Genomic DNA, 26,494 nt, shown 5'->3' with positions numbered 1-26,494 from the left:
TTGTGCAGATATGTATAGTTTAAGACCTAACAGAAGTTTCGAAATTGCAAGTTTAATTGTTCAGACATCAGCGCCCCCGCCCCCGTGCACAAACATTACTCTGTACACGCTCTTAAACCTGCACATATGTATAGCATCACCAATTGCATAGATATCAAAATAATTTTATGAATAAAGTATATTTTTGAAATAAAAATAATACTTGATATACTGGGAGGGTCGGATAACTGAACGGACCCCCATTTACCTTCAGCTGAAAGACCCCATTACAGTACAAAATCTGTAGCTGATGGGATATCAAAAGACTTGTGTCTGCCTGATGTCTTCCCGAACCTCCCAAAGTGATCTCAAGTTGAAGTGCTATTTTGAAACGTTCCCACGGAATGACAGAATTCATTCTACACTAATTCTCTGAACATTTTGACTCAGTGACAAAGACTTGTTTTCACCCAAACCCTTGTGTTTAGTTTATATCCAAATAACCCTTCTGATGTATATTATCATAGAATTCCTACAGTGTGGAAACAGGCCATTTGGCCCAACAAGTCCACACCAAACCTCCAAAGAATATCCCACCCAAAACCCATTCCCCCTACTCTATTACTCTACATTACTGACTAATGCACCTTACCTGCACATATCTGAACACCATGGGCAAATTTAGAATGGCCAATTCACCTAACCTGCACACATTTGGACTATGGGAGGAAAGCGGAGCATCCAAATGAAACGCATGCAGACACGGTGAGAATGTGTAAACTCCACACAGACAGTCACCTGAGACTGGAATCGAACCTGGTGCTGCAAGGCAGCAGTGCTAACCACTGACCCAGGTAAAAACAAGGGCTGCAGATGCTGGAAACCAGATTCCAGACTAGAGTGGTGCTAGAAAAGCACAGCAGTTCAACAGGAAAATTGACGTTTCAGGCAAAAGCCCTTCATCAGGAATAGAGGCAGCGTGCCCACCCACTCCCAGTGCGACTCCAGCACTATAGAGACAAACAAATGTTGCTGGAAGCCTCTAGAGCACTGGGAAAGGATCCACAGGGGCTGTGATATATAAAGGATCATGAATTATGCTTTTCCAAGACTTCTCTCAATCGTGATTTGTAAGAGGAAGAATTTCAATGAGGTAAAAAAAACAGCTGAAGGACTTGAATATCCAATATTCCGTCAGTTATCCGGTGATACTGCGTTTTAGCCACGGAGGGTCCGTGTTCAATTTTGACTCACCGGAAAAGGCAAAGGACTTCTTGGAGGCTCTGAAATAGACTGGCTTAAACTATATGTTTATTTTGTTTTTTTTCTCTGTAATTTGCCTGGTTAACCTGGTTGTTGGGGTGGGAGCACTGTCTTGGGGTTTTTTTTTAATGTCGGGGTCATAATTGTTTCCTGTTTTCTTCTTTTTCTCTCTCCTCTCCCTTCTCTCTCCCGTCCCGTCATCCTTTGTTTCCCTGTTTTGTTTTTCTTATTATTTCCTTTTGTTTTCCTTTCCTGGTGTGGGATGCAGGGGGTGGGGGTGGTTGGAGGAAGCAAGGAGAGGTTACATTATTTTGTTGTACTCGGAGTGTCTCGGGTTGTATTATGGAGGGGGCGGGTTGAGTGCCCACTTTTAACTTTCTTGCTATAAGATTTTTTTTCTTAGTTTGTGTTGTCTGGGGCGAGGGTATGGCTTCAGCTAGAAGGAGCCATGGAGCGGCTAATGGGTGGTATGAGCGCCCCCTGTGGGCAAGGGGGAAAGTCTCCTTTCATTCGTTTTATATGTTAGTTTGTTGTAGAAGTAGCTGTTAGAAGTTTTGATTTGGTAGTTATGGAAGTTGTATTTTTAAATTTATACGAACAGTTCATGGTTTTCACTCGGTGTGCTACGAGTGGGGTTCTTCCTCTCGGGGAGTCTCAGATTGTTTCAGATGGTGCACCTGAAATGTTAAGGGGAGTCACTCACCAATTAAGTAAAAGAAGATACTGTCATGCCTTAGAAAAGAGAGGGTTGATGTAGCCTTGCTGCAAGAAACACATTTAACTGATAAAGAGCATTTGAAGTTGCAACAGGGAGGGTTTGGCCAGGTGTTTTTCTCATCCTTTAATTTGAAAAGTAGAGGAGTAGCCAAAATCATCCGGAAAGACCTCCCATTTCAAATGTTAGGCCAAATCAAGGATGAATGTGGGCAATTTATATTCTTAAAGCTTTAATACATGGAGAGGAATATGGGATTTTGAATGTATATTGCCCTTCGGCACATCCTCTCAAATTTTTAACGGATGCGCTTTCCAGGTTGATGGCTTTTGGGCATGTCACACAATTATAGGGGGAGACTTTAATCATATTATTCACTCCTAGGTGGACAGGATGCCCAGGGGTCTCACAGGTATGTCTCTGCAATCCAGGCAGTTGGTGGACCTGAACAGGGTGTTGGGGTTGGTGGACGTGTGGAGATGTCTTTACCCTGAAGATAGGGATTTCACCTATCTATCTAACCCATATAAGTGCTTACTAGAATTGACGTGTTTTTTGTCCCATTGACCTTTTTGAACTCGGTGCTGTCTTGCACAATAGGGAACGTAACCTTTTCTGATCATGTGGCAGTGTACATGGAGGTCAGGCTGGTGGTAGTGGGATGTGCTTCCAGCACTGCAGCATGGACCCTTTCCTCCTGAAAGATAGCAAGTTTGTAAAGTATTTGTCGTGGGAATTTAAAATCTTGTTGGATATTAGTTTAGATACAGCCAGTAATCCATCGGTGCTGTGGGAGACTGCTAAGACCTATGCATGGGGTTTGATTATTTCTTACTCTGCGACCCGGAAGCGACAGAGGGGAGAACAGCAATGTTTGCTCGAGGCTCACCTGAAGGCGGCTGAGTTAGCATACTTTGACAGACCATCTATAACTAACTTGCAGTGGATTACAGCCCTTAGGGCTACTTTGAATGCTGCACTCACCCAAACAGCAAAAGAGGGAAATCTCTTTTGTGAAACAGAGATTATTTGAGTACGGTGATAAACTGGGTAGATATCTAGCGTACTTGGCCAGAAAGAAGAATCGCCCCCCAGTCTATCACACCCATCAGAGAGAGTGCTGGGACTCTTACTTGTAATGTTAAAAAGATTAATGCAGTATTTAGAAAGTTTTACTCTGAGCTGTATCAGTCGGAGGGCTGTGAGGTCAGAATGATGAGGCTGGAATCCTTTTTTAGGATCCTGGACCTTCCGGGTGTAACCTCAGAGCAGGTGTCCTTTCTGAATGCCCCCCTGACAATTCAGGAAGTACAGGAGACAGTGAGACTGCTCCTGAGTGGTAAAGCGCCCAGACCAGATGGATTTCAGAGTGAGTTTTATAAGGGGTTTATTGACTTCTTGGCTGGGCCACTCTTGGATATGTACAATTATTCATTCATTCAGTCAGGATGAATGAATAGCCTCCCATCCTATTCAAGAGAAGCAAATATCTCTCTTATCCTGAAGAAAGAGAAAGCCCCAGAGGATTGCACTTCGTACAGGCTTATATCATTACTGAACATGGATTTTAAAATTCTTTCAAAAATGCTGGTGTTAGGGCTGGAGAGGATATTGCCTTTTATTGTAAAGGAGGATTAGACAGGTTTTATTAAGAGTCGTAGGTCTACCAACAACGTTAGAAGAGTATTAAATATGGTCCAAATATGCCAACAAAGAGCAATACCGGGTTTGGTAGTCTCCCTAAACGCAGAGAAAGCATTTGATCGGGTGGAGTGGCAGTACCTCTTTTACGTTATGGAACGGTTTGGTCTTGGAGAAGTTTTTACCAAATGGGAGGCAGTGTTGTAGAGTGATCCGAAAGCAGCAGTTCTCACTAATGGTATACGGTCAGATAGGTTTAGTGTCAGCAGAGGCTGCCATCAAGGGTGCCCTCTCTCACCACTATTATTTACATTGGTGAGTGAGCCACTGGTGGAAGCCATTCAGACAATCCCAATTTATCTGCCCCAGAGGTAGGGTCAGGCAGGCAAAAAATTACCCTCTATCCAGATGATGTCCTTCTCTTTTTAACTGTTCCAATGACATCTTAATACAAGTGATTAATGTATTTGTCCTGTTGTCAGGGCATAAAATTAATTCCATGAGGTGGGAGGCCATGCCTGTGGGAGACCTTACTGGAAATCCGATTTTGGGGATGGAACCTGTTTCCCTTTCTGGTGGTGACAGGGAGGTTTCCTGTATGCAGGAATTTTTAATACCCTGGTCTTCAATCAATTATATAAAGCTAACTATTTGCAGTTGCTAGAGAAGATAAGGCAGGACCTTCGGCGCTGGGAAGATCTTCCAATATCTTGGTTGGGCAGAATTGCTCTGGTTAAAATGAATGTTCTTCCTCATTTATTATATCCCATGGGAATGCTCCCTTTGATGCTGACCAGGCAAACACTGTGCAGGCTTTACAGTTGGTTCAGATCTTTTATCTGGCGTCATAGGCGGCCTCTTATTAAGCTGGATAAATTGTAGCTTCCACAGGGGAGGGAAGGTTTGGATTTTTCAGACTTTAGGAAATATCAATTGAGTTCCTTACCATCCGGTGTGGCTTACTGGGCTTGCCAGGACCCCCCGATCAATCTGGTTGGACATTGAAGCCTCCGAGACAAAATGCCCCCTCATTAATTTGTTGTTTATGGACATGACGAGAATCGTTATGGAACACTGCAAAAAGCCGATTGTCCATAACACGGTTAAAGCAAGGAGAATGATGCAGCAAGGTGAGAACAACTTACAAAAAACTTCCCTTTTCACACCCGTAGTAGGCATGTTGGGATTCCAGCCGGGGTTAATGGACTCTGGCTTTAAGTTCTGAGAGTCTAGGGGAATCTCCTGTCTGGGAGATTTATTTGACGGGGAGGTAATGATGTCTTTCAAGCAGCTGAATCAGAACTTTGAGCTACCTAGGAGAGATCTCTTTCGTTACTTCCAGGTTAGGGACTTTATACAAAAAAAGCCTACATCGATGGTTAGTCCCTGCAAGTCGGATATGGAAAGGAGAGTGCTCCAGTCTATGGGCACTCTCTCGGTCAGCACCCTCTGTCGCTTGCTAGGAAGTAATGTTTGAAAGGACATTGAGCAGCTCTGCAGAATCGGGACTCAAGAATTGGGGGTGGAAATTTCATCAGAGACGTGGGAGGATATTTTGGAGAACGTTAGGAAGATTTCAATTTGTAACAGGACCCAGGCTATCCAACTGAAGGTACTCAACAGGGCTCATTTGGCACCGGAACGGTTTGTGAAATTCAAGACAGAAGTGTCCCCAGTGTTCCTCAAATATAAAATGGAGGTTGGTACTCTTACTCATTTTGGAAGAGGTTTTGGGAACTGAGGTTAAGTTGGATCTGGTGTCCCTCCTTTTGGGTCTTCCAAATCTTCCCTCTCTGGACGCAATTGTTTAATATTCTTTCATTTTGTGCGAGAAAGAACATTCTAATGAGCTGGTGAATCCCCCGGGACTTTCGGGCTGGTGTAGATTAGTTATGGAGCACATCCCCCTGGACTTCCTTATGAGGAAGGTGCACCAGGAAACTGAACTGTTTTATTGAACATGGTGGCCATTTTTGAATTATATTGATGCAGACGTGTTGGCTATATTGACCAGGGCCTTAGTGTCGTCATGACGGCTATGACTGGCAGTCTGGGAGACCCTGGGGGGGGGGGGAAGAATCCTGTGTTTGCTCACTAATGCTCCCAATGGTGGGGAGCTTTGGTGGGATTGCACCTAGTGTAGAACTTAATTGAATATAATTTAAGTTACCTTGATATCACTTGGTTTAATTTTATTTTGGTTATTTTTTCTTTTTTCTTTTTTTCCTCTAGTTATTTATTGAATTGTAGTTTTTGTAGGGTTTTTCTTTTTCTCTCTCATGTTAGTGGAGTAAAGCAGTAATTTGTTTACTGTTATTGTCATTATATTATAAAGTTGCCACTCTATTTTGTAGTGATTCTATAATTTTGTAAAAAAACTTAAAAATGTTTTTCTCAATAAAAAATTGACAAAAAAATACAAACTAATGTTAGCAGAAAGAAAATTAAATTCAAAACATTTGCTTTCAGTCCCATTCCCACAAAAGACAAACAAACTCAGTTAAAGGATAAATAAAAGAAAATAAAAAATATCTTGCCACATTGCTTAAATACCCTTCATGATGTGTTGGTCACAGACAGAAGTGTGGACTGTTTTCCAAAACACTGACAGGAATCACCTTCTCAGTTCACCCAGGCAAAGATAGCAACTGTCCTGGTGCTTTCCTCTCTTTGGGAAGTTGAGCTATCAGATCAGGCAGGGAGATTTCAAACTCTGCGCTGTCTCAGCAGCATCCCAGAACCAACTCTCAGAAAGCATAGTTCAAAACAATAACATGTAAATTCGGAATAAAAAATGAAAGAACTGCAGATCCCGTAAATCTGAAACAAAACCAGAAAATGCTGAAAAAGCTCAACAGGTCTGGCAGCATCTACAGAGAGGAATCAGAGTTAACATTTCAGGTTGATTGACCCTTCCTCAGAACTTTGAATTCTTGTTCCTGATCGACTGATTGAGGACTCAGTCACTATTCAATAACAAACAGAGCAGGACTTATACACTTAATGGTAAGGTCCTGGTGGTGTTGCTGAACAGAGACTTTGGAGTGCAGGTTCATAGCTCCTTGAAGATGGAGTCACAAATAGATAGGATAGTGAAGAAGGTGTTTAGTATGTTTTCCTTCATTTGGTCAGAACATTGAGTACAGGAGTTGGGAGGTCTTGTTGCAGCTGTACAGGACATTGGTTAGGCCACTTTTGAAATACTGCACAAAATTCTGGTCTCCCTGCTATAGGAAGGATGTTGTGAAACTTGAAAGGGTTCAAAAAAGATCTACAAGGATGTTGCCAGGGATGGAGGGTTTCAGCAATAGGGAGAGGCTGAATAGGCTGGGGCTGTTTTACCTGGAGCGTCAGAGGCTGATGAGGTGACCTTTTGTTGTTTATAAAATCATGAGGGGCATGGATAGGATATATAGCCAAGGTTGTTTCCAAAACTAGAGGGCATAGGTTTAGGGTGAGAGGAGAAAGACTGAAAAGGGACTTAAGGGACAACTTTTTCACACAGAGGGTGGTGCGTGTATGGAATGAGCTGCCAGAGGAAGTAGTGGAGGCTGGTACAATTGCAACATTTAAGAGGCATTTGGATGAGTATATGAATAGGAAGGGTTTGGAGGGATATGGGCCAAATGCTGGCAGGTGGGACTAGATTGGGTTGGGATATCTAGCCAGCATGAACGGCTGGGACCGAAGGATCTGTTTCCATGCTGTGCATCTCTATGACTCTATCTGCTTGAACATAGACTCCCAACTCCCAGATACTGACCTCATTAATAGCTGTCTGGAAGAACACAGCAAGACAGACAGCACCAGGAAATGGAGAAGTCAATATTTTTGGGAGTAACCTTTCTTACACTCGAGACATTAACTTCTCCACCTCCTGGTGCTGCCTGGCTTGCTGTGTTCTTCCAGCCTCCTGCCTGTCCACCTTTAATTCCAGCATCTGCAGTTTTTATGTTGTCTCTAATTTCTGCTGTCTAGCTGTGGGGTCGAACAGGAGGGTCGCTGCGTCAGTTAGAAGCTCTTAGTGAAGGATGCAATTAATGTCCAGGCATGCCCTCACAAACAAACAAAACTTATCTGGTCTATTTTTTCCTAAGCTAAGAACCTAAGCTGTCCCAAAGTCCACCAGTCCAGGCCATCATTCCAAATTGATAAAAGAACTGACAGAGAAGGATGCAGTGTACAGCTGTTGTGCCAACCCCATTGACAGTATTCTGAATGTGGAGGTACTGGTGTTGGACTGGGGAGGACTGGGTCAGAAGTCACATGACATTGAGTTATCATCCAACAGGTTTGTTTGAAACCACAAGCTTTCGGAGCCCTTGCTCCTTCCTCTATCATGAGAGAGCATATATTATCATGAGAGAGCATATATTATCATGAGAGAGCATATATTATCATGAGAGAATATATCGGACACAAACTTTATAAGTGAAAGATCAAAGGGCTTTTTCTTTACATGAATGTCCCTGTCCGGTGATTGTTGTGCAATGTCCATTCATCAACACGGCCTTCCACCCTGTCACCTGAGGTGTTACCTTAACTTCAGGTTTTATCAGAATAATCTCGGGGCAGTGACTTGAATGAAATTCTGAGATTTACATAGTAATCCTTGCATCTCCATTCTAACTGATTAGAGACTTAACAGCCATCTAGATTTGTTCAATACATTCACATCAGTTGTATGAGCCTTTGATTTTTAATCTATCAATTCTATGTCCAATGTATTCTCTCCCACGAGCTGCCTGAGGAGAGAATGGGGGTTCCAAAAGCTTGCAGTTTCAAATAAACCTGTTGGAATATAACTCGGTGTCATGTGATTTTTGACAGTATTCTGAAATATGCCAAGAAGTTTCTTTCTCACCAAACCCTTCATACAGTCTGTAGCCTCCAGTAAAGTGCAAAGTGAGTGTACGCTGAGAAATGAATGTAAGAAGCATCCTGTGCAACTGAATGGACTTTGATTTATGGACCAACTCATCATCATTAACCATTTCAGCTGCTAATCTTGCTTTTTTAAATCTCTGCTCTTCCACATAAGTTCTCACTACCTCAGGAAGTGAATTTTGAACTCTTCCAAAACAATCATCTCTCTACAAGCATCATATGTTTGATTTCTTTTCAATGCCTTTACCCACCTAATGAAGTTAATTTGTTTGATCCTTTCAATCTCAGTGCATGTTTGACCTGGGTCCCTCCTTCGATTCCTGAAACATTGTCTATAGGCTTCTGGTACAAGCTCATATGTACTTAAGCTGGTTTTCTTCACTTCCTCATACCCCCAGATGCCTCCTCTGGTAGTGATGCGAATACCTCACTGGCTTTACCTACAAGTTTTGTTTGGATCGACAAAACCCACATGATCACTGGCCATTTCATTTGTTTAGCCACTTTCTCACATGAAATGAAAATGGTTTCTACATCATTCCCATCAAACTTAGTCGATGCTTGGACATTTAAACAGATTCCCACCAGGCCTATGGCGACAATGGGATAGCTCTCCATCACTATCCTCCTCACTGCTACCTTTCACTCCTCCCTCCACCATTTTAAGCTCAATTCTAACCTCCAAAGTTCAAAATCTCTCTGTTTCTCCCTCTCTTCTATTACAATTCAAACTGTTTCATTTCTAGATTAGATTACTTTACAGTGTGGAAACAGGCCCTTTGGCCCAACAAGTCTACACTGACCCGCCGAAGCGCAACCCACCCATACCCCTACATTTACCCCTTACCTAACACTACGGACAATTTAGCATGGCCAATTCACCTGACCTGCACATCTTTGGACTGTGGGAGGAAACCGGAGCACCCGGAGGAAACCCACGCAGACACGGGGAGAATGTGCAAACTCCACACAGTCAGTCGCCTGAGGCGGGAATTGAACCCGGGTCTCTGGCACTGTGAGGCAGCAGTGCTAACCACTGTGCCACCGTGCCGCCTTTTCATGTTCAAGCTGTTTCATTTACAATCAAATTTTATCCATTTCCAAACATTCCAATTATGTTCCTGGCAATTGTAAATGTTAATATATCGCTGCAATTACCCTTTCTCTCACAGATAAACGCAATACCAACTCCAACTTGTCTGCCGATTCCAATGGCCTTGCCTTGCCCACTCCCAAAGTGACTTCTTCCACCCCCGGGGAACTCTTACTGACAGAAATAGCCATTATTACACAAGGCACACTCTGTTTAAATGAACCAAATCCAAATGAAAAGAGAACACAAAACAATCACCGCTCACTGTCTTTTGAGTCCAATAATCCTAAACCCGATCTGGAATTGGAGATTTTGATCCTGACAAGAGCCCCCAGTTTGCTATGGACCAGACTAAACCTACTCAAAATATATTGGGAAGAAAGCCTAGACCCCAATGTTTTCTAATTGTTAAAAGCAAGTGCAAGGCATTGTGTTCTGGATGCAATTCAATTGGTCAAACTACCAGGCTTGAAGCAAAATACACTTTACTCTTACACTGTAGTTAAAATATAGACAAAAGAAGAAGAATAGGAATAACTTAACTCTATTGGAAAATTTGGACGAGCGCCCAAACGGCTAAATCCCAGCAACGAGCCCCCAAACTGTTAAGACACGGGCTAAACTGCCCCTCCCTCCGCTAATTTAAACCGGCCACACAGAAAATATTTACCCATGTGATAATCTGTGAAAATTTGAGAGGCAAGGAACTATCCCAAAAGTCACTATTTAAAATAAAACTAACAACTTTATTTGTTTTAAGTCTGACAGAGAATAATTAACTAATAACTATTTACAATGCCTTTCTCGAAGCTATCTTATACTTTCCTTTCTAAAATACAGGTCCGATAAAACCCCTGATTAAGATCTACCAAAAAGTTCAAATTTCAAAACGAGCCAGCTGTCGAATCTTCTCTTTGTATCTTCCTCTGTCTTTTTTTGCTTCTTCTTAGGGGTTTCTGTTTTACAGGTCCTTGATAGATAAAGGTACCTTTAAGAGAGCTATTCTGCGGCAGTCTGCATATGTTGGTGCCTTGGCAGCTCTCCCTTAACTGTTCAATTTTTCCAAGTCTTATATCCCAAATCATTGGATTGTTTCATTGGCTTTAATATTGTCAAAATACTAAATTCAAACTTGATTGGAGTTTGGTATCTTGGGGCATAATTTAAACTGATTGGCTGAATTTGAATTTGATTTTGTATCAAGGCAACCAAGCTTATCTAGCTGTTCATCAAAGGTTACATTTTAAAGTTTCCAGTACTGTCTGTGCTTCTCGAGGTCCTTGCTAGCTTTTCTACTCCCTTAAAGGTACAGTACCCCTTACACCTTCATAACATGGCTCTCCACTGGGGAGTTGAATCCCGGTCTCCCACATGACAGGCAGGGATACTAACCACTCAGAGATGATGAAAGAACAGCACTCTGAAAGCTTGTGATTTCAAATAAACCTGTTGGACTCTTATCTGGTGGTTGTGTGATATCTGACATTTCAAGAAGAAAGAGCATTAGGAGAAAATTTTGAGAGAGAGAGAGAGAACCCAAGTAATTTGCTGTACCAAGGAGAGATGTATAGCAGCTTCCAAACCCCAACAGCCACTGAAACTTAAATTAAAATCCTGGTTCTTTGGGAGCTTGACCCCACCCCTTCAGGCTGCTTTAATTATTCCAGCATAAAGAAAACGCAAGGCCTCTCACACTGTTTACTTTATGGGCTTGGAACAGACAGCTCACCATCGCGCTTTCAACCTCTCTTCATTAATAAAATCCAGGATAAAATACACCTTTTGAAGCCATAGTGTCATCACAAAATGGAGATTCAACCAGCCACAAGCAGCTGATTTGGTCTGTGGACTAGGTATCAATAATAGCACTGGGGAAACAATGGCCCAGTGGTATTATTGTTAGACTATTAATCCCAAAATACAGCTAATGTTTTGGGGGCCTGAGTTTAAATCCCACAAAGGCAGATCATGGAATTTAAATTCAGTAAAGGATCTGGAATTAAGGGTCTAATATTGACCATGAAACCATTGTTAATTGTTAGGAAAAATCCATCTAGAGTGATTATGGTAGGGGATTTTAACTTTCCAAACATAGACTGAGACTGTCATAGAGTTAAATGTTAGATAGAGAGGCATTTTGTAAGTGCGTACAAGACAATTTTCTGATTCAGTATGTGGATGTACCTACTAGAGAAGGTGCAAAACTTGACCTACTCTTGGGAAATAAGGCAGGGCAGGTGACTGAGGTGTCAGTGGGGGAGCACTTTGGGGCCAGCGACCATAATTCTATTTGTTTTAAAATAGTGATGGAAAAGGATAGACCAGATCTAAAAGTTGAAGTTCTAAATTAGAGAAAGGCCAATTTTGACGGTATTAGACAAGAACTTTCGAAAGCTGATTGGAGGCAGATGTTCGCAGGTAAAGGGACGGCTGGAAAATGGGAAACATTCAGAAATGAGATAATGGGAATCCAGAGAAAATATATTCCTGTTATGGTGAAAGGAAAGGCTGGTAGGTATAGGGAATGCTGGATGACTAAAGAAATTGAGGGTTTGGTTAAGAAAAAGAAGGAAGCATATGGAAGATATAGACAGGGTAGATCGAGTGAATCCTTAGAAGAGTATAAAGGAAGTAGGAGTATACTTAAGAGGGAAATAAGAAGGGGAAAAAAGGGGTCATGAGATAGCTTTGGCAAATAGAATTAAAGGGTTTTTACAAATACATTAAGGACAAAAGGGTAACTAGGGAGAGAATAGGGCCACTCAAAGATCAGCAAGGCGGTCTTTGTGTGGAGCCACAGAAAATGTGGGAGGTACAAAATGAATATTTCGCAACAGTATTTACTGTGGAAAAGGATATGGAAGATATAGACTGCAAGGAAATAAATGGTGACATCTTGCAAAATGTCCAGATTACAGAGGAGGAAGTGCTGCATGTCTTGAAACGGGTCAAGGTGGATAAATCCCCAGGACCTGATCAGGTGTACCGTAGAACTCTGTGGGAAGCTAGGGAAGTGATTGCTGGGCCTCTTGCTGAGATATTTGTATCATCGATAGTCACAGGTAAGATGCTGGAAGACTGGAGGTTGGCAAACGTGGTGCCACTGTTTAAGAAGGGTGGTAAGGACAAGCCAGGGAACTGTAGACCAGTTAGCCTGACGTCAGTGGTGGGCAAGTTGTTGGAGGGAATCCTGAGGGACAGGATGTACATGTATTTGGAAAGGCAAGAACTGATTAGGGATAGTCAACATTGCTTTGTGCGTGGGAAATCATGTCTCACAAACTTGATTGAGTTTTTTGAGAAGCAACAAAGAAGATTGATGAGGGCAGAACGGTAGGTGTGATCTATATGGACTTCAGTAAGACGTTCGACAAGGTTCCCCATGGGAGACTGATTAACAAGGTTAGATCTCATGGAATAAAGGGAGAACTAGCCATTTGGACACGGAATTGGCTCAAAGGTAGAAGACAGAGGGTGGTGGTGGAGGGTTGTTCTTCAGACTGGAGGCCTGTGACCAGTGGAGTGCCACAAGGATCGGTGCTGGGTCCTCTACTTTTTGTCATTTACATAAATGATTTGGATGCGAGCATAAGAGGTACAGTTAGTAAGTTTGCAGATGACACCAAAATTGGAGGTGTAGTGGACAGCGAAGAGGGTTACCTCAGATTACAACAGGATCTTGATCAGATGGGCCAATGGACTGAGAAGTGGCAGATGGAGTTTAATTCAGATAAATGCGAGGTGCTGCATTTTGGGAAAGCAAATCTTAGCATGACTTATACACTTAATGGTAAGGTCCAAGGGAGTGTTGCTGAACAAAGAGACCTTGGAGTGCAGGTTCATAACTCCTTGAAAGTGGAGTCGCAGGTAGATAGGAAAGTGAAGAAGGCGTTTGGTATGTTTCCTTTATTGGCCAGAGTATTGAGTACAGGATTCTGGATTAGTGGTGCTGGAAAAGCACAGCAGTTCAGGCAGCATCTGAGGAGCAGTAAAATCGACATTTTGGGCAAAAGCCCTTCATCAGGAGTAAAGGCAGAGAGCCTGAAGGGTGGAGAGATAAGTGAGAGGAGGTGGGGGTGAGGAGAAAGTAGCATAGAGTACAATAGGTGAGTGGGGGAGGGGATGAAGGTGATAGTTTGGGGGCGGGGGAGGGTGAAGTGGATAGATGGAAAAGAAGATAGGCAGGTAGGGCAAGTCATGGGGACAGTGCTGAGCTGGAAGTTTGGAACTAGGGTGAGGTGGAGGAAGGGGAATCACCTTCATCCCTCCCCTACTCACCTATTGTACTCTATGCTACTTTCTCCCCACCCCCACCCTCTAGCTTATCTCTCCACCCTACAGGCTCACTGCCTTTATTCCTGATGAAGGGCTTTTGCCCGAAATGTTGATTTTACTGCCCCTCGGATGCTGCCTGAACTGCTGTGCTCTTCCAGCACCACTAATCCAGAATCTGGTTTCCAGCATCTGCAGTCATTGTTTTTACCTCGTTGACTTTAACCCTCTGCGAATCCTCTTGCAAGGATGCCTGTCTTGAAGAAGTTTTCCTCCTCTCTCTACAAGAATCTCAGGGAGTCCCTCTCCCACAGCAACTCCCAGGTCATTTCATCTGCCCTGAAGCTCTTCAACCATGTCCTGAAACAGACTCACTACCACAGCCACATTTGCTTCAATGTGGACTTCAACAGTTTCCTCATTTCCCCTTCCCCCACCTCACCCTAGTTCCAAACTTCCAGCTCAGCACTGTCCCCATGACTTGTCCTACCCGCCTATCTTCTTTTCCAACTATCCACTCCACCCTCCCCCGCCCCCAACCTATCACCTTCATCCCCTCCCCCACTCATCTATTGTACTCTATGCTACTTTCTCCCCAACCCCACCCTCCTCTAGCTTATCTCTCCACGCTTCAGGCTCTCTGCCTTTATTCCTGATGAAGGGCTTTTTCCTGAAACATCGATTTTATTGAGTACAGGAGTTGGGAGGTCCCGTTGCGGCTGTACAGGCCATTGGTTAGGCCACTGTTGGAATACTGCATGCAATTCTGGTCTCCTTCCTATCGGAAAGATGCTGTGAAACCTGTAAGAGTTCAGAAAAGGTTTACAAGGATGTTGCCAGGGTTAGAGGATCTGAGCTACAGGGAGAGGCTGAACAGGCTGGGGCTGTTTTCCCTGGAGCGTCGGAGGCTGAGGGGTGACCTTATAGAGATTTACAAAATTCTGTGGGGCAATAGGCAAATAGGCAAAGTCTTTTCCCTAGGGTCGGGGAGTCCAGAACTAGAGGGCATAGGTTTAGGGTGAGAGGGGAAAGATATAAAAGAGACCAAAGGGGCAACGTTTTCATGCAGAGGGTGGTACGTGTATGGAATGAGCTGCCAGAGGAAGTGGTGGAGGCTGGTACAATTGCAACATTTAAAAGGCACCTGGATGGGTATATGAATAGTAAGGGTTTGGAGGATTATGGGCCGCGTGCTGACAGGTGGGACAAGATTGGGTTGGGATATCTGGTCGGCATGGACGGGTTGGACCGAAGGGTCTGTTTCCATGCTGTACATCTCTATGATTCTATGACTCTCTCTCTGGTTCACTAATGTTCTTCAGGGAAGGAAATTGCCATTCTTATCTGGTCTGGCCTACATGTGACTCCAACCCCATAGAAATGTGGGTGACTCTTAACTACCCTCTGGGCAATAAATGCTGTCCTAGCCAGTGAGGCCCTCTTTCTGTGACTGAATTTAAAAAGCCTGTGCCGAAATCTGGTCTGTGCTTTCTGTGGGTCTAAAAGAGAGTGGAACTTGGGAAATTTTCATTGCTTTTAAAATCTGTCACTCTTACTCCAGAGATAGCAGGACTTGATTTCCAGTACTTAGCCAGTGAGGCGCAGCACGGCAACATGTTCAGACAATTTCCTGCAGATTGTAAACACCGAGAAGAGTTAGTTTAACATTGGATATTTATGCAAGCAGCTGTCGAGAGAGAGAGAGAGAGAGAGAGAGAGGGGGAGGGGATGTTGCAAAGATTCTCCACTGTCAGATTTATAGACTGCACATAAAGAGGCCATCCAGCCCATCTGGTCAGATCTACCCTTTTGATGAGGAATCCCGTTCCTACCACTCCCCCCTAACTCAGGAGTTTTTTTCCTCATTCATACCCAGGTCCAATTCCTGAAGGCAAAATGACTGTGTTTTGCAATGTCAGGAGAGGAGGTATTATAGACCTCCTAATAGTCAGAGGGAAATTGAGAAACAAACTTGTACAGAGATCTCCGCTATCTGTAAGAATAATAGGGTGGTTATGGTAGGGGATTTTAACTTTCCAAACATAGACTGGGACTGCCATAGTGTTAAAGGTTTAGATGGAGAGGAATTTGTTAAGTGTGTACAAGACAATTTTCTGATTCAGTATGTGGATGTACCTACTAGAGAAGGTGTAAAACCTGACCTATTCTTGGGAACTAAGGCAGGGCAGGTGACTGAGGTGTCAGTGGGGGAGCACTTTGGGGCCAGCAACCATAGTTCTATTAGATTTAAAATAATGATGGAAAAGGATGGACCAGATCTCAAAGTTGAAGTTCTAAATTGGAAAAAGGCCAATTTTGACGGTATTCGGAAAGAACTTTCGAAAGTTGACTGGGGGCAGATGTTCGCAGGTAAAGGGACGGCTGGAAAATGGGAAGCCTTCAGAAATGAGATAACGAGAATCCAGAGAAAGTATATTCCTGTTATGGTGAAAGGAAAGGCTGGTAGGTGTAGGGAATGCTGGATGACTAAAGAAATTGAGGGTTTGGTTAAGAAAAAGAAGGAACGGTGGGTGGCACGGTGGCACAGTGGTTAGCACTGCTGCCTCACAGAGCCAGAGACCCGGGTTCAATTCCCACCTCAGGCGACTGACTGTGTGGAGTTTGCACATTCTCCCCGTGTCTGCGTGGGTTTCCTCCGGTTTCCTCCCACAGTCCAAAGATGTGCAGGTCAGGTGAATTGGCCATGCTAAATTGCCCGTAGTGTTAAGTAAGGGGTAAATGTAGGGGTATGGGTGGGTTGCGCTTCGGCGGGTCAGTGTGGACTTGTTGGGCCAAAGTAAAAACAATGACTGCAGATGCTGGAAACCAGATTCTGGATTAGTGGTGCTGGAAGAGCACAGCAGTTCAGGCAGCATCCAAGGACAGGCAAAATCCGAGGACAGGCAAAATCGACGTTTCGGGCAAAAGCCCTTCATCAGGAATAATGATGAAGGGCTTTTGCCCGAAACGTCGATTTTGCCTGTCCTCGGATTTTGCCTGTCCTTGTTGGGCCGAAGGGCCTGTTTCCACACTGTAATCTAATCTAAGAAGCATATGGAAGGTATAGACAGGATAGGTCGAGTGAATCCTTAGAAGAGTATAAAGGAAGTAGGAGTATACTTAAGTAGGAAATCGGGAGGGTAAAAAGAGGACATGAGATAGCTTTGGCAAATAGAATTAAGGAAAATCCAAAGAGCTTTTACAAATACATTATGGACAAAAGGGTAACGAGGGGGAGAATAGGGCCCCTCAAAGATCAGGAGCCTGTAGTTTGTTTTGCGGAAGGCGGAAAGGGGTGGGGAGGGAAATATATCCCTGGTGGTGGGTTTTTTTTACCTGCCCTCGACCTCTTCATTTCCAACTGCCGCTGGGACATTAACCGCCTCAACCTGTCCACCTCCCTCCCCCACTCCAACCTCTCACCCTCGCAACGCGCAGCCCTCCAATACCTCTGCTCCAATCCCAACCTCACCATCAAGCCAGCAGATAAAGGGGGTGCAGTGGTAGTCTGGCGCACTGACCTCTACACCGCTGAAGCCAAATGCCAACTCGAGGACACCTCTTCCTACTGCCCCCTCGACCATGACCCCACCTCCCCCCATCACCAAACCATCATCTCCCACACCATACAAAGCCTTATCTCCTCAGGAGATCTCTCACCCACATTTTCCAACCTCATAGTCCGGGAACCCCGCACTGCCCAGTTCTACCTCCTTCCCAAGATCACAAGCCTGACCACCCTGGCCGACCCATTGTCCCAGCATGCTCCTGCCCCACTGAACTCATCTCTACCTACCTCGACACTGTCCTATCCCCCCTAGTCCAGGAACTCCCCACATACGTTTGAGACACCACCCACGTCCTCCGCCTCCTCCAAGACTTCCGTTTCCCCGGCCCCCAACGCCTCATCTTCACCATGGATATCCAATCCCTCTACACCTCCATCCGCCATGACCAGGGCCTCCAAGCCCTCCGTTTTTTCCTCTCCAGACGTCCCCAACAGTACCCTTCCACTGACACTCTCATTCATTTGGCCGAACTGGTCCTCACCCTTAACAATTTCTCCTTTGAATCCTCCCACTTCCTCCAAACCAAAGGGGTAGCCATGGGCACACGTATGGGCCCCAGCTATGCCTGTCTCTTTGTTGGCTACGTAGAGCAATTGATCTTCCGTAATTACACCGGCACCACTCCCCACCTCTTCCTCCGCTACATTGATGACTGCATTGGCACCACCTCGTGCTCCCGCGAGGAGGTTGAGCAATTCATCAACTTCACCAACACATTCCACCCTGACCTTAAATTTACCTGGACCATCTCTGACACCTCCCTCCCCTTCCTCGACCTCTCCATCTCCAGGAATGATGACCGACTTGACACTGACATTTTTTACAAACCCACCGACTCCCACAGCTACCTGGATTACACCTCTTCCCACCCTACCTCCTGCAAAAATGCCACCCCGTATTCCCAATTCCTCCGCCTCCGCCGTATCTGCTCCCAAGAGGATCAGTTCCACCACAGAACACACCAGATGGCCTCCTTCTTTAGAGACCGCAATTTCCCTTCCCACGTGGTTAAAGATGCCCTCCAACGCATCTCGTCCACATCCCGCACCTACACCCTCAGACCCCACCCCTCCAACCGTAACAAGGACAGAACGCCCCTGATGCTCACCTTCCACCCTACCAACCTTCGCATAAACCAAATCATCCGCCGACATTTCCGCCACCTCCAAAAAGACCCCACCACTAGGGATATATTTCCCTCCCCACCCCTTTCCGCCTTCCGCAAAGACCGTTCCCTCCGTGACTACCTGGTCAGGTCCACGCCCCCCTACAACACCCCTCCCATCCTGGCTCTCCCCTGCCACAGCAGGAACTGTAAAACCTGCACCCAGACCTCCTCCCTCACCTCTATCCAAGGCCCTAAAGGAGCCTTCCACATCCATCAAAGTTTTACCTGCACATCCACTAATATCATTTATTGTATCCATTGCTCCCGATGCGGTCTCCTCTACATTGGGGAGACTGGAAGCCTCCTAGCAGAGTGCTTTAGGGAACATCTCCGGGACACCCGCACCAATCAACCAAACCGCCCCGTGGCCCAACATTTCAACTCCCCCTCCCACTCTGCCGAGGACATGGAGGTCCTGGGCCTCCTTCACCATCGCTCCCTCACCACCAGACGTCTGGAGGAAGAACGCCTCATCTTCCGCCTTGGAACACTTCAACCCCAGGGCATCAATGTGGACTTCAACAGTTTCCTCATTTCCCCTTCCCCCACCTCACCCTAGTTCCAAACTTCCAGCTCAGCACTGTCCCCATGACTTGTCCTATCTGACTATCTCCTTTTCCACCTATCCACTCCACACTCCTCCCCCCGACCTGTCACCTTCATCCCCTCCCCCACTCACCTATTGTACTCTGTGCTACTTTCTCCCCACCCCCACCCTCCTCTAACTTATCTCTCCACCCTTCAGGCTCTCTGCCTTTATTCCTGATGAAGGGCTTTTGCCTGAAACATCGATTTCGAAGCTCCTTGGATGCTGCCTGAACTGCTGTGCTCTTCCAGCCCCACTAATCCAGAACCCCTCAAAGATCAGCAAGGTGGCCTTTGTGTTGAGCTGCAGAAAATGGGAGAGATACTAAATGAGTATTTTGTGTCAGTATTTACTGTGGAAAGGGACATGGAAGATATAGACTGCAGGGAAATAGATAGTGACACCTTGCAAAATGTCCATTTTATAGAAGAGGAATTGCTGGATGTCTTGAAATGCATAAAGGTGGATAAATCCCCAGGACCTGATCAGGTGTACCCTAGACCTCTAGAGAAGTGATTGGTGGGCCTCTTGCTGAGATATTTGTATCATCCCTAGTCACAGGTGAGGTGCCAGAGGACTGGAGGTTGGCTAACGTGGTGCCACTGTTTAAGAAGGGCAGTAAGGACAAGCCAGGGAACTATAGACCAGTGAGCCTGACCTCGGTGGTGGACAAGTTGTTGGAGAGAATCCTGAGGGACAGTATGTACATGTATTTGGAAAGGCAAGGACTGATTCGGGATAGTCAACATGGCTTTGTGAGTGGGAAATCATGTCTCACAAACTTGATTGAGTTTTTTGAAGAAGTAACAAAGAGAATCAATGAGGACAGAATAGTAGATGTGATCTATATGGACTTCAATAAGGCGTTCGACAAGGTTCCCCATGGGAGACTGGTTAGCAAGGTTAGATCTCACGGAATACAGGGAGAACCAGCCATTTGGATACAGAACAGGCTCAAATGTAGAAGACAGAGGGTGGTGGTTGAGGGTTGTTTTTAAGTCTGGAGGCCTGTGACCAGTGGAATGCCACAAGGATCAGTGCTGAGTCCTCTACTTTTTGTCATTTATATCAATGATTTGGATGCGAGCATAAGAGGTATAGTTAGTAAGTTTGCAGATGACACCAAAATTGGAGGTGTAATGGACAGCGAAGAGGGTTACCTCAGATTACAACAGGATCTCCATCAGATGGGCCAATGGGCTGAGAAGTGGCAGATGGAGTTTAATTCAGATAAATGCGAGGTGCTGCATTTTGGGAAAGCAAATCTTAGCAGGACTTATACACTTAATGGTAAGGTCCAAGGGAGTGTTGTTGAACAAAGAGACCTTGGAGTGCAGGTTCATAGCTCCTTGAAAGTGGAGTCCCAGGTAGATAGGATAGTGAAGAAGGTGTTTGGTATGGTTTCTTTTATTGGTCAGAGTATTGAGTACAGGAGTTGGGAGGTCACATTGTGGCTGTACAGGACATTGGTTAGGCTACTGTTGGAATATTGTGTACAATTCTGGTCTCCTTCCTATCGGAAAGATGTTGTGAAACTTGAAAGGGTTCAGAAAAGATTTACATGGATGTTGCCAGGGTTGGAGGATTTGAGCTACAGGGAGAGGCTGAACAGGCTGGGGCTGTTTTCCCTGGAGCGTCGGAGGCTGAGGGGTGACCTTATAGAGTTTTACAAAATTATGAGAGCCATGGATAGGGTAAATAGACAAAGTCTTTTCCCTGGGGTCGGGGAGTCCAGAACTAGAGGGCATAGGTTTAGGGTGAGAGGGGAAAGATATAAAAGAGACATAAGGGGCAACATTTTCTCGCAGAGGGTGGTGAGTGTATGGAATGAACTGCCAGAGGATGTGGTGGAGGCTGGTACAATTGCAACATTTAAGAAACTTTTTGGATGGGGACATGAATAGGAAAGGTTTGGAGGGATATGGGCCAGGTGCTGGCAGGTGGGACTAGATTGGGTTGGGATATCTGGTCGGCATGGACGGGTTGGACCCGAAGGGTCTGTTTCCATGGTGTATATCTCCATAACTCTCTGACTCTGTGAGTATTTTTCTGTCTCTATGGTCAGGCATTGGGAAGTTCATTGCACAGGACCTTGCCCAGAGAAAGGCCCGTGTGATCCTGGCCTGCCGCAGTGTGGAACGAGGAGAGAGAGCAGTGCGAGAAATCCGACGCCAGACAGGAAACAACGACGTTCACCTCCGCATCCTGGACACCAGCTCCATGGAATCCGTGCGGAGGTTCACAGAGCAGATCAGGAAGGAGGAGAAGCAATTGGACATCCTTGTAAACAATGCAGCTACCTCAGGTAATGAGAAGAGACAAAAAAAAGAAACTGCAGATGCTGGAATCAAAGGTAGACAAACGGGAGGCTGGAAGAACACAGCAGGCCAGGCAGCATCAGGAGGTGGAGATGTTAATGTTTTGGACGTAACCCTTCTTCAGGAATGGGGGCGGATGTGGGGGGAGCTGCAGATAAAGGGGGTGGTGAGGGCAGGCTGGTGAAGTGGAGATAGGCGATGACAGCTAGAGGGTACGACCTGGTTGGTCAATGGGAGGAATGAATCCGATTGGTGGTAGGGAGGATGGAAGGGAGCCGGGGGATGGGGAGGGAGGTTATTTGAAATTGAAGAACTCAATGTTGAGTCCTCCGGGCTGTAGGTTGTCCAAGGGGAAGATGGGGTGCTGTTCTTCCACTTTGCGCTGTGGTTCATTGTGGCCATGGAGGAGGCCAAGGATGGTCATGTCAGAAAGGGAGTGGGAAGGGGAATTAGAATGGGCGGTGACTAGGAGTCTGGTCGGCCCCTGCGGGTCCAGCTGAGATACTCACCAAACTGTTCCCTAAGTTTAAGTTTAGTGTCCCCTACGAAGGGAAAACAAATTCTCCTTCCCACTCCCTTTCCAATATGACCGCCTTGGCCTCCTCCATTGCCATAATAAACCACAGTACAAACTGGAGGAACAACATCCCATCTTCCGCCTGGGCATCCCACAGCCCGGAGGACCCAACATTGTGTTCTGCAAATTCAAATAACGTCCCTCCTCAATCCCTGACTCCCTTCCACTCCTCCCAACTACCAACCGGATTCATTCCTCCCACTGGCCAACCAGGTCGTACCCTCAACCTGTCTTCACCTATCCCCACTTCACCACCCCTACCCCCCTCACCCCCTTTCTCTGCAGCTACCCCCACACCCACTCCTAGTCCTGAGGAAAGGTTACACTCGAAACATTGACATCTCCACCACTTGATGCTATCGGGCCTATTCATTTCTTCCCGCCTCCTGCTTGTCTACCTCAGGTAATGGGAAGACCGTAACTAAGCAGAGGGTTAGGGAAGATTCTGGAATTCTGCTCCAGGAAACATAGAGATGTACAGGATGGAAACAGACCCTTCGGTCCAACCCGTCCATGCTGACCAGCTATCCCAACCCAATCTAGTCCCCCTGCCAGCACCCGGCCCATATCCCTCCAAACCCTTCCTATTCATATACCCATCCAGATGCCTCTTAAATGTTGCAATTGTACCAGCCTCCACCACATCCTCTGCCAGCTCATTCTGTACATGTACCAACGTGAAAACGTTGCCCCTTATGTCTCTTTCATATCTTTCCCCTCTCACCCTAAACCTATGCCCTCTAGTTCTGGACTCCCCGATTCCAGGGAAAAGACTTTGCCTATTTATCCTATCCATGCCCCTCAGAATTTTGTAAACCTCTATAAGGTCACCCCTCAGCCTCCGACGCTCCAGGGAAAACAGCCCCAGCCTGTTCAGCCTCTCCCTGTAGCTCAAATTTTTCAACCCTGGCAACATCCTTGTAAATCTTTTCTGAACCCTTTCAAGTTTCACAACATCTTTCCAATAGGAAGGAGACCAGAATTGTACGCAATATTCCAACAGTGGCCTAACCAATGTCCTGTACAGCTGCAACATGATCTCCCAACTCCTGAACTCAATACTCTGACCAATAAAAGAAAGCATACAAACGCCTTCTTCACTATCCTAGCTACCTGCAACTCCACTTTCAAGGAGCTATGAACCTGCTCTCCAAGGTCTCTGTGGTCAGCAACATTCCCAAGGACCTTACCATTAAGTGTATAAGTTCTGCTAAGATTTGCTTTCCCAAAATGCAGCACCTCGCATTTATCTGAATTAAACTCCATCTGCCACTTCTCAGCCCATTGGCCCATCTGATGAAGATCCTGTTGTAATCTGAGGTAACCTTCTTCGCTGTCCACTACACCTCCAATTTTGGTGTCATCTGCAAACTTACTAGCTATGCCTCTTATGCTTGCATCCAAATCATTGATATAAATGACAAAATTAGAGGACCCAGCACCAATCCTTGTAGCACTCCACTGGTCACAGGTTTCCAGTCTGAAAAACAACCCTCAACCACCACCGTCTGTCTTCTACCTTTGAGCCAGTTCTGTATCCAAATGGCTAGTTCTCCCTGTATTCCATGAGATCTAACCTTGCTAACCAGTCTCCCATGGGGAACCTTGTCGTATGCCTTACTGAAGTCCATATAGATCACATCTACTGCTCTGCCCTCATCAATCCTCTTGTTACTTCTTCAAAAAAATGCAATCAAGTTTTTGAGACATGATTTCCCACGCACAAAGCCATGTTGACTATCCCTAATCAGTCCTTGCTTTTCCAAATACATGTACATACTGTCCCTCAGGATTCCCTCCAACAACTTGCCCACCACAGAAGTCAGGCTCACCAGTCTATAGTTCCCTGGCTTGTCCTTACCGCCCTTCTTAAACAGTGGCACCACATTTGCCAACTCCAGTCTTCCAGCACCTCACCTGTGACTATGGATGATACAAATATCTCAGCAAGAGGCCCACCAATCACTTCTCTATTTCCCACAGAGGTCTAGGGTACACCTGATCAGGTCCTGGGGATTTATCCACCTTGACCCGTTTCAAGACATCCAGCACTTCCTCTTCTGTAAAATGGACATTTTGCAAGGTGTCATCATCTATTTCCCTACAGTCTATGTCTTCCATATCTTCATCCACAGTAAATACTGTTGCAAATACTGGGCAGTGCGGTGGCTCAGTGGTTAGCACTGTTGCCTCACAGCACTAGGGACCTGGGTTCAATTCTTGCCTTGGGCGACTGTCTGTGTGGAGTTTGTACATTCTCTCTGTATGGAGTTTGTACATTCTCCCTGTGCCTGAGTGGGTTTCCTCCCACAGCCCAAAGATGTGCACTTCAGGTGAATTGGCCATGCTAAAATTGCCCATAGTGTGAGGTGCATTAGTTGGGGTAAATGTAGGGGAATTGGTCTGGGTGGGTTGCTCTTTGGAGGATTTTTGTTGGGCCAAAGGGCCTGTTTCCACACTGTATGTACTCTAATCTAACAAAATGCTTGTTTAGTATCTCCCCCATTTTATGCGGCTCCACACAAAGGCTGCTTTGCTGATCTTTGAGGGGCCCTATTCTCTCCCTAGTTACCCTTTTGTCCGTAATGTATTTGTAAAAACCCTTTGGATTCTCCTTAATTCTATTTGCCAAAGCTATCTCCTGTCCCCTTTTTGCCCTCCTGATTTCCCTCTTAAATATACTGCTACTGTCTTTATACTCTTCTAAGGATTCATCGATCTATCCTGTCTGTACCTTACATATGCTTCCTTATTTTCTTAACCAAAGCCTCAATTTCTTTAGTCATCCAGCATTCCCTATACCTACCAGCCTTCCCTTTCACCCTGACAGGAATATACTTTCTCTGGACTCTCGTTATCTCATTTCTAAAGGCTTCCCATTTTCCAGCCGTCCCTTTACCTGTGCACGTCTACCCCCAATCAACTTTCGAAAGTTAGATTAGATTAGATTAGATTACTTACAATTTACGGTATTAGGACAACAAGTCCTAATACCGTAAAAATTTGCCTTCCTCCAACTTAGAACTTCAACTTTTAGATCTGGTCTATCCTTTTCCATCACTATTTTAAAACAAATAGAATTATGGTCGCTAGTCCCAAAGTGCTCCCTCACTGACACCTCAGTCACCTGCCCTGCCTTATTTCCCAAGAGTAGATCAAGTTTTGAACCTTCTCTAGTCGGTACATCCACATACTAAATCAGAAAACAAATTCCTCTCCATCTAAACCCTTAACACTATGGCAGTCCCAGTCCCAGTCTATGTTTGGAAAGTTAAAATCCCCTACCATAACTACCCTATTATTCTTACAGATAGCTGAGATCTCCTTATAAGTTTGTTTCTCAATTTCCCTCTGACTATTAGGGGGTCTATAATACAATCCCATTGAGGTGATCATCTCTTTCTTATTTCTCAGTTCCACCCAAATAACTTCCCTGGATGTATTTCTGGGAATATCCTCCCTCAGTACAGCTGTGATGCTATCCCTTATCAAAAATACCACTCTCCCTCCTCTCTTGCCTCCCTTTCTATCCTTCCTGCAGCATTTGTATCCTGGAACATTAAGCTGCCAGTCATGCCCATCCCTGAGCCATGTTTCTATAATTGCTATGATAACCATGTTCCTAACCATGCCCTGAGTTCATCTGCCTTCCCTGTTAGGCCCCTCGCATTGAAATAAATGTAATTTAATTTCTCAGTCCTACCTTGTCCCTGCCTGCCCTGACTGTTTGACTCGCTTCTGTTGCCAACTTTAGCAGTCTCAGATTGATCTCTTTCCACACTATCTCCCTGGGTTTCTGCCCCTCCCCCCCCCGCCCCGCCCTTGCTGGCCCCTCTCCCATGTGAGAACATTCTGCACCCTCTCTGAGACATCCTTGATCCTGGCACCAGGAAATAATACACCATTCTGATATTTCGCTGCTGGCCACAGAAATGTCTGTACCTCAGACTAGAGAGTCCCCTAACACAATTGATCTCTTGGAACCCAAAGTACCGCTCATTGATTCTGGATTAGTGGTGCTGGAAGAGCACAGCAGTTCAGGTAGCATCCAAGGAGCTTCAAAATCGACGTTTCGGGCAAAAGCCCTTCATCAGGAATAAAGGCAGAGAGCCTGAAGCGTGGAGAGACAAGCTAGAGGAGGGTGGGGGTGGGGAGAAAGTAGCATAGAGTACAATAGGTGAGTGTGGGAGGGGATGAAGGTGATAGGTCAGGGAGGAGAGGGTGGAGTGGATAGGTGAAAAAGGAGATAGGCAGGTAGGACAAGTCCAGACAAGTCATGGGGATAGTGCTGAGCTGGAAGTTTGGAACTAGGGTGAGGTGGGGGAAGGGGAAATGAGGAAACTGTTGAAGTTACATTGATGCCCTGGGGTTGAAGTGTTCCGAGGCGGAAGATGAGGCATTCTTCCTCCAGGCGTCTGGTGGTGAG

At 45.4% G+C, this 26,494-nt stretch overlaps 1 protein-coding gene across 1 annotated transcript in view; it reads left to right on the top strand.

Moving 5' to 3' along the window:
* The window catches only part of LOC148152283 (retinol dehydrogenase 11-like), a 44,020-nt gene that overhangs the window by 837 nt on the left and 16,689 nt on the right, over positions 1-26,494 (top strand). Inside the window, exon 2 of the mRNA XM_087992212.1 lies at positions 21,239-21,478. Coding sequence (XP_087848338.1) covers positions 21,239-21,478 — 240 coding nt within the window. The remainder of the gene's footprint in view (positions 1-21,238; positions 21,479-26,494) is intronic.

Source organism: Chiloscyllium plagiosum, unplaced genomic scaffold (assembly GCF_037043375.1).
Source record: "Chiloscyllium plagiosum isolate Xiang-an unplaced genomic scaffold, Cpla_swu_hap1 HiC_scaffold_1, whole genome shotgun sequence".
Taxonomy (NCBI): domain Eukaryota; kingdom Metazoa; phylum Chordata; class Chondrichthyes; order Orectolobiformes; family Hemiscylliidae; genus Chiloscyllium; species Chiloscyllium plagiosum.
Note: the sequence above shows the minus strand (reverse complement) of the source record. Positions and strands in the feature narration are given on the sequence as shown.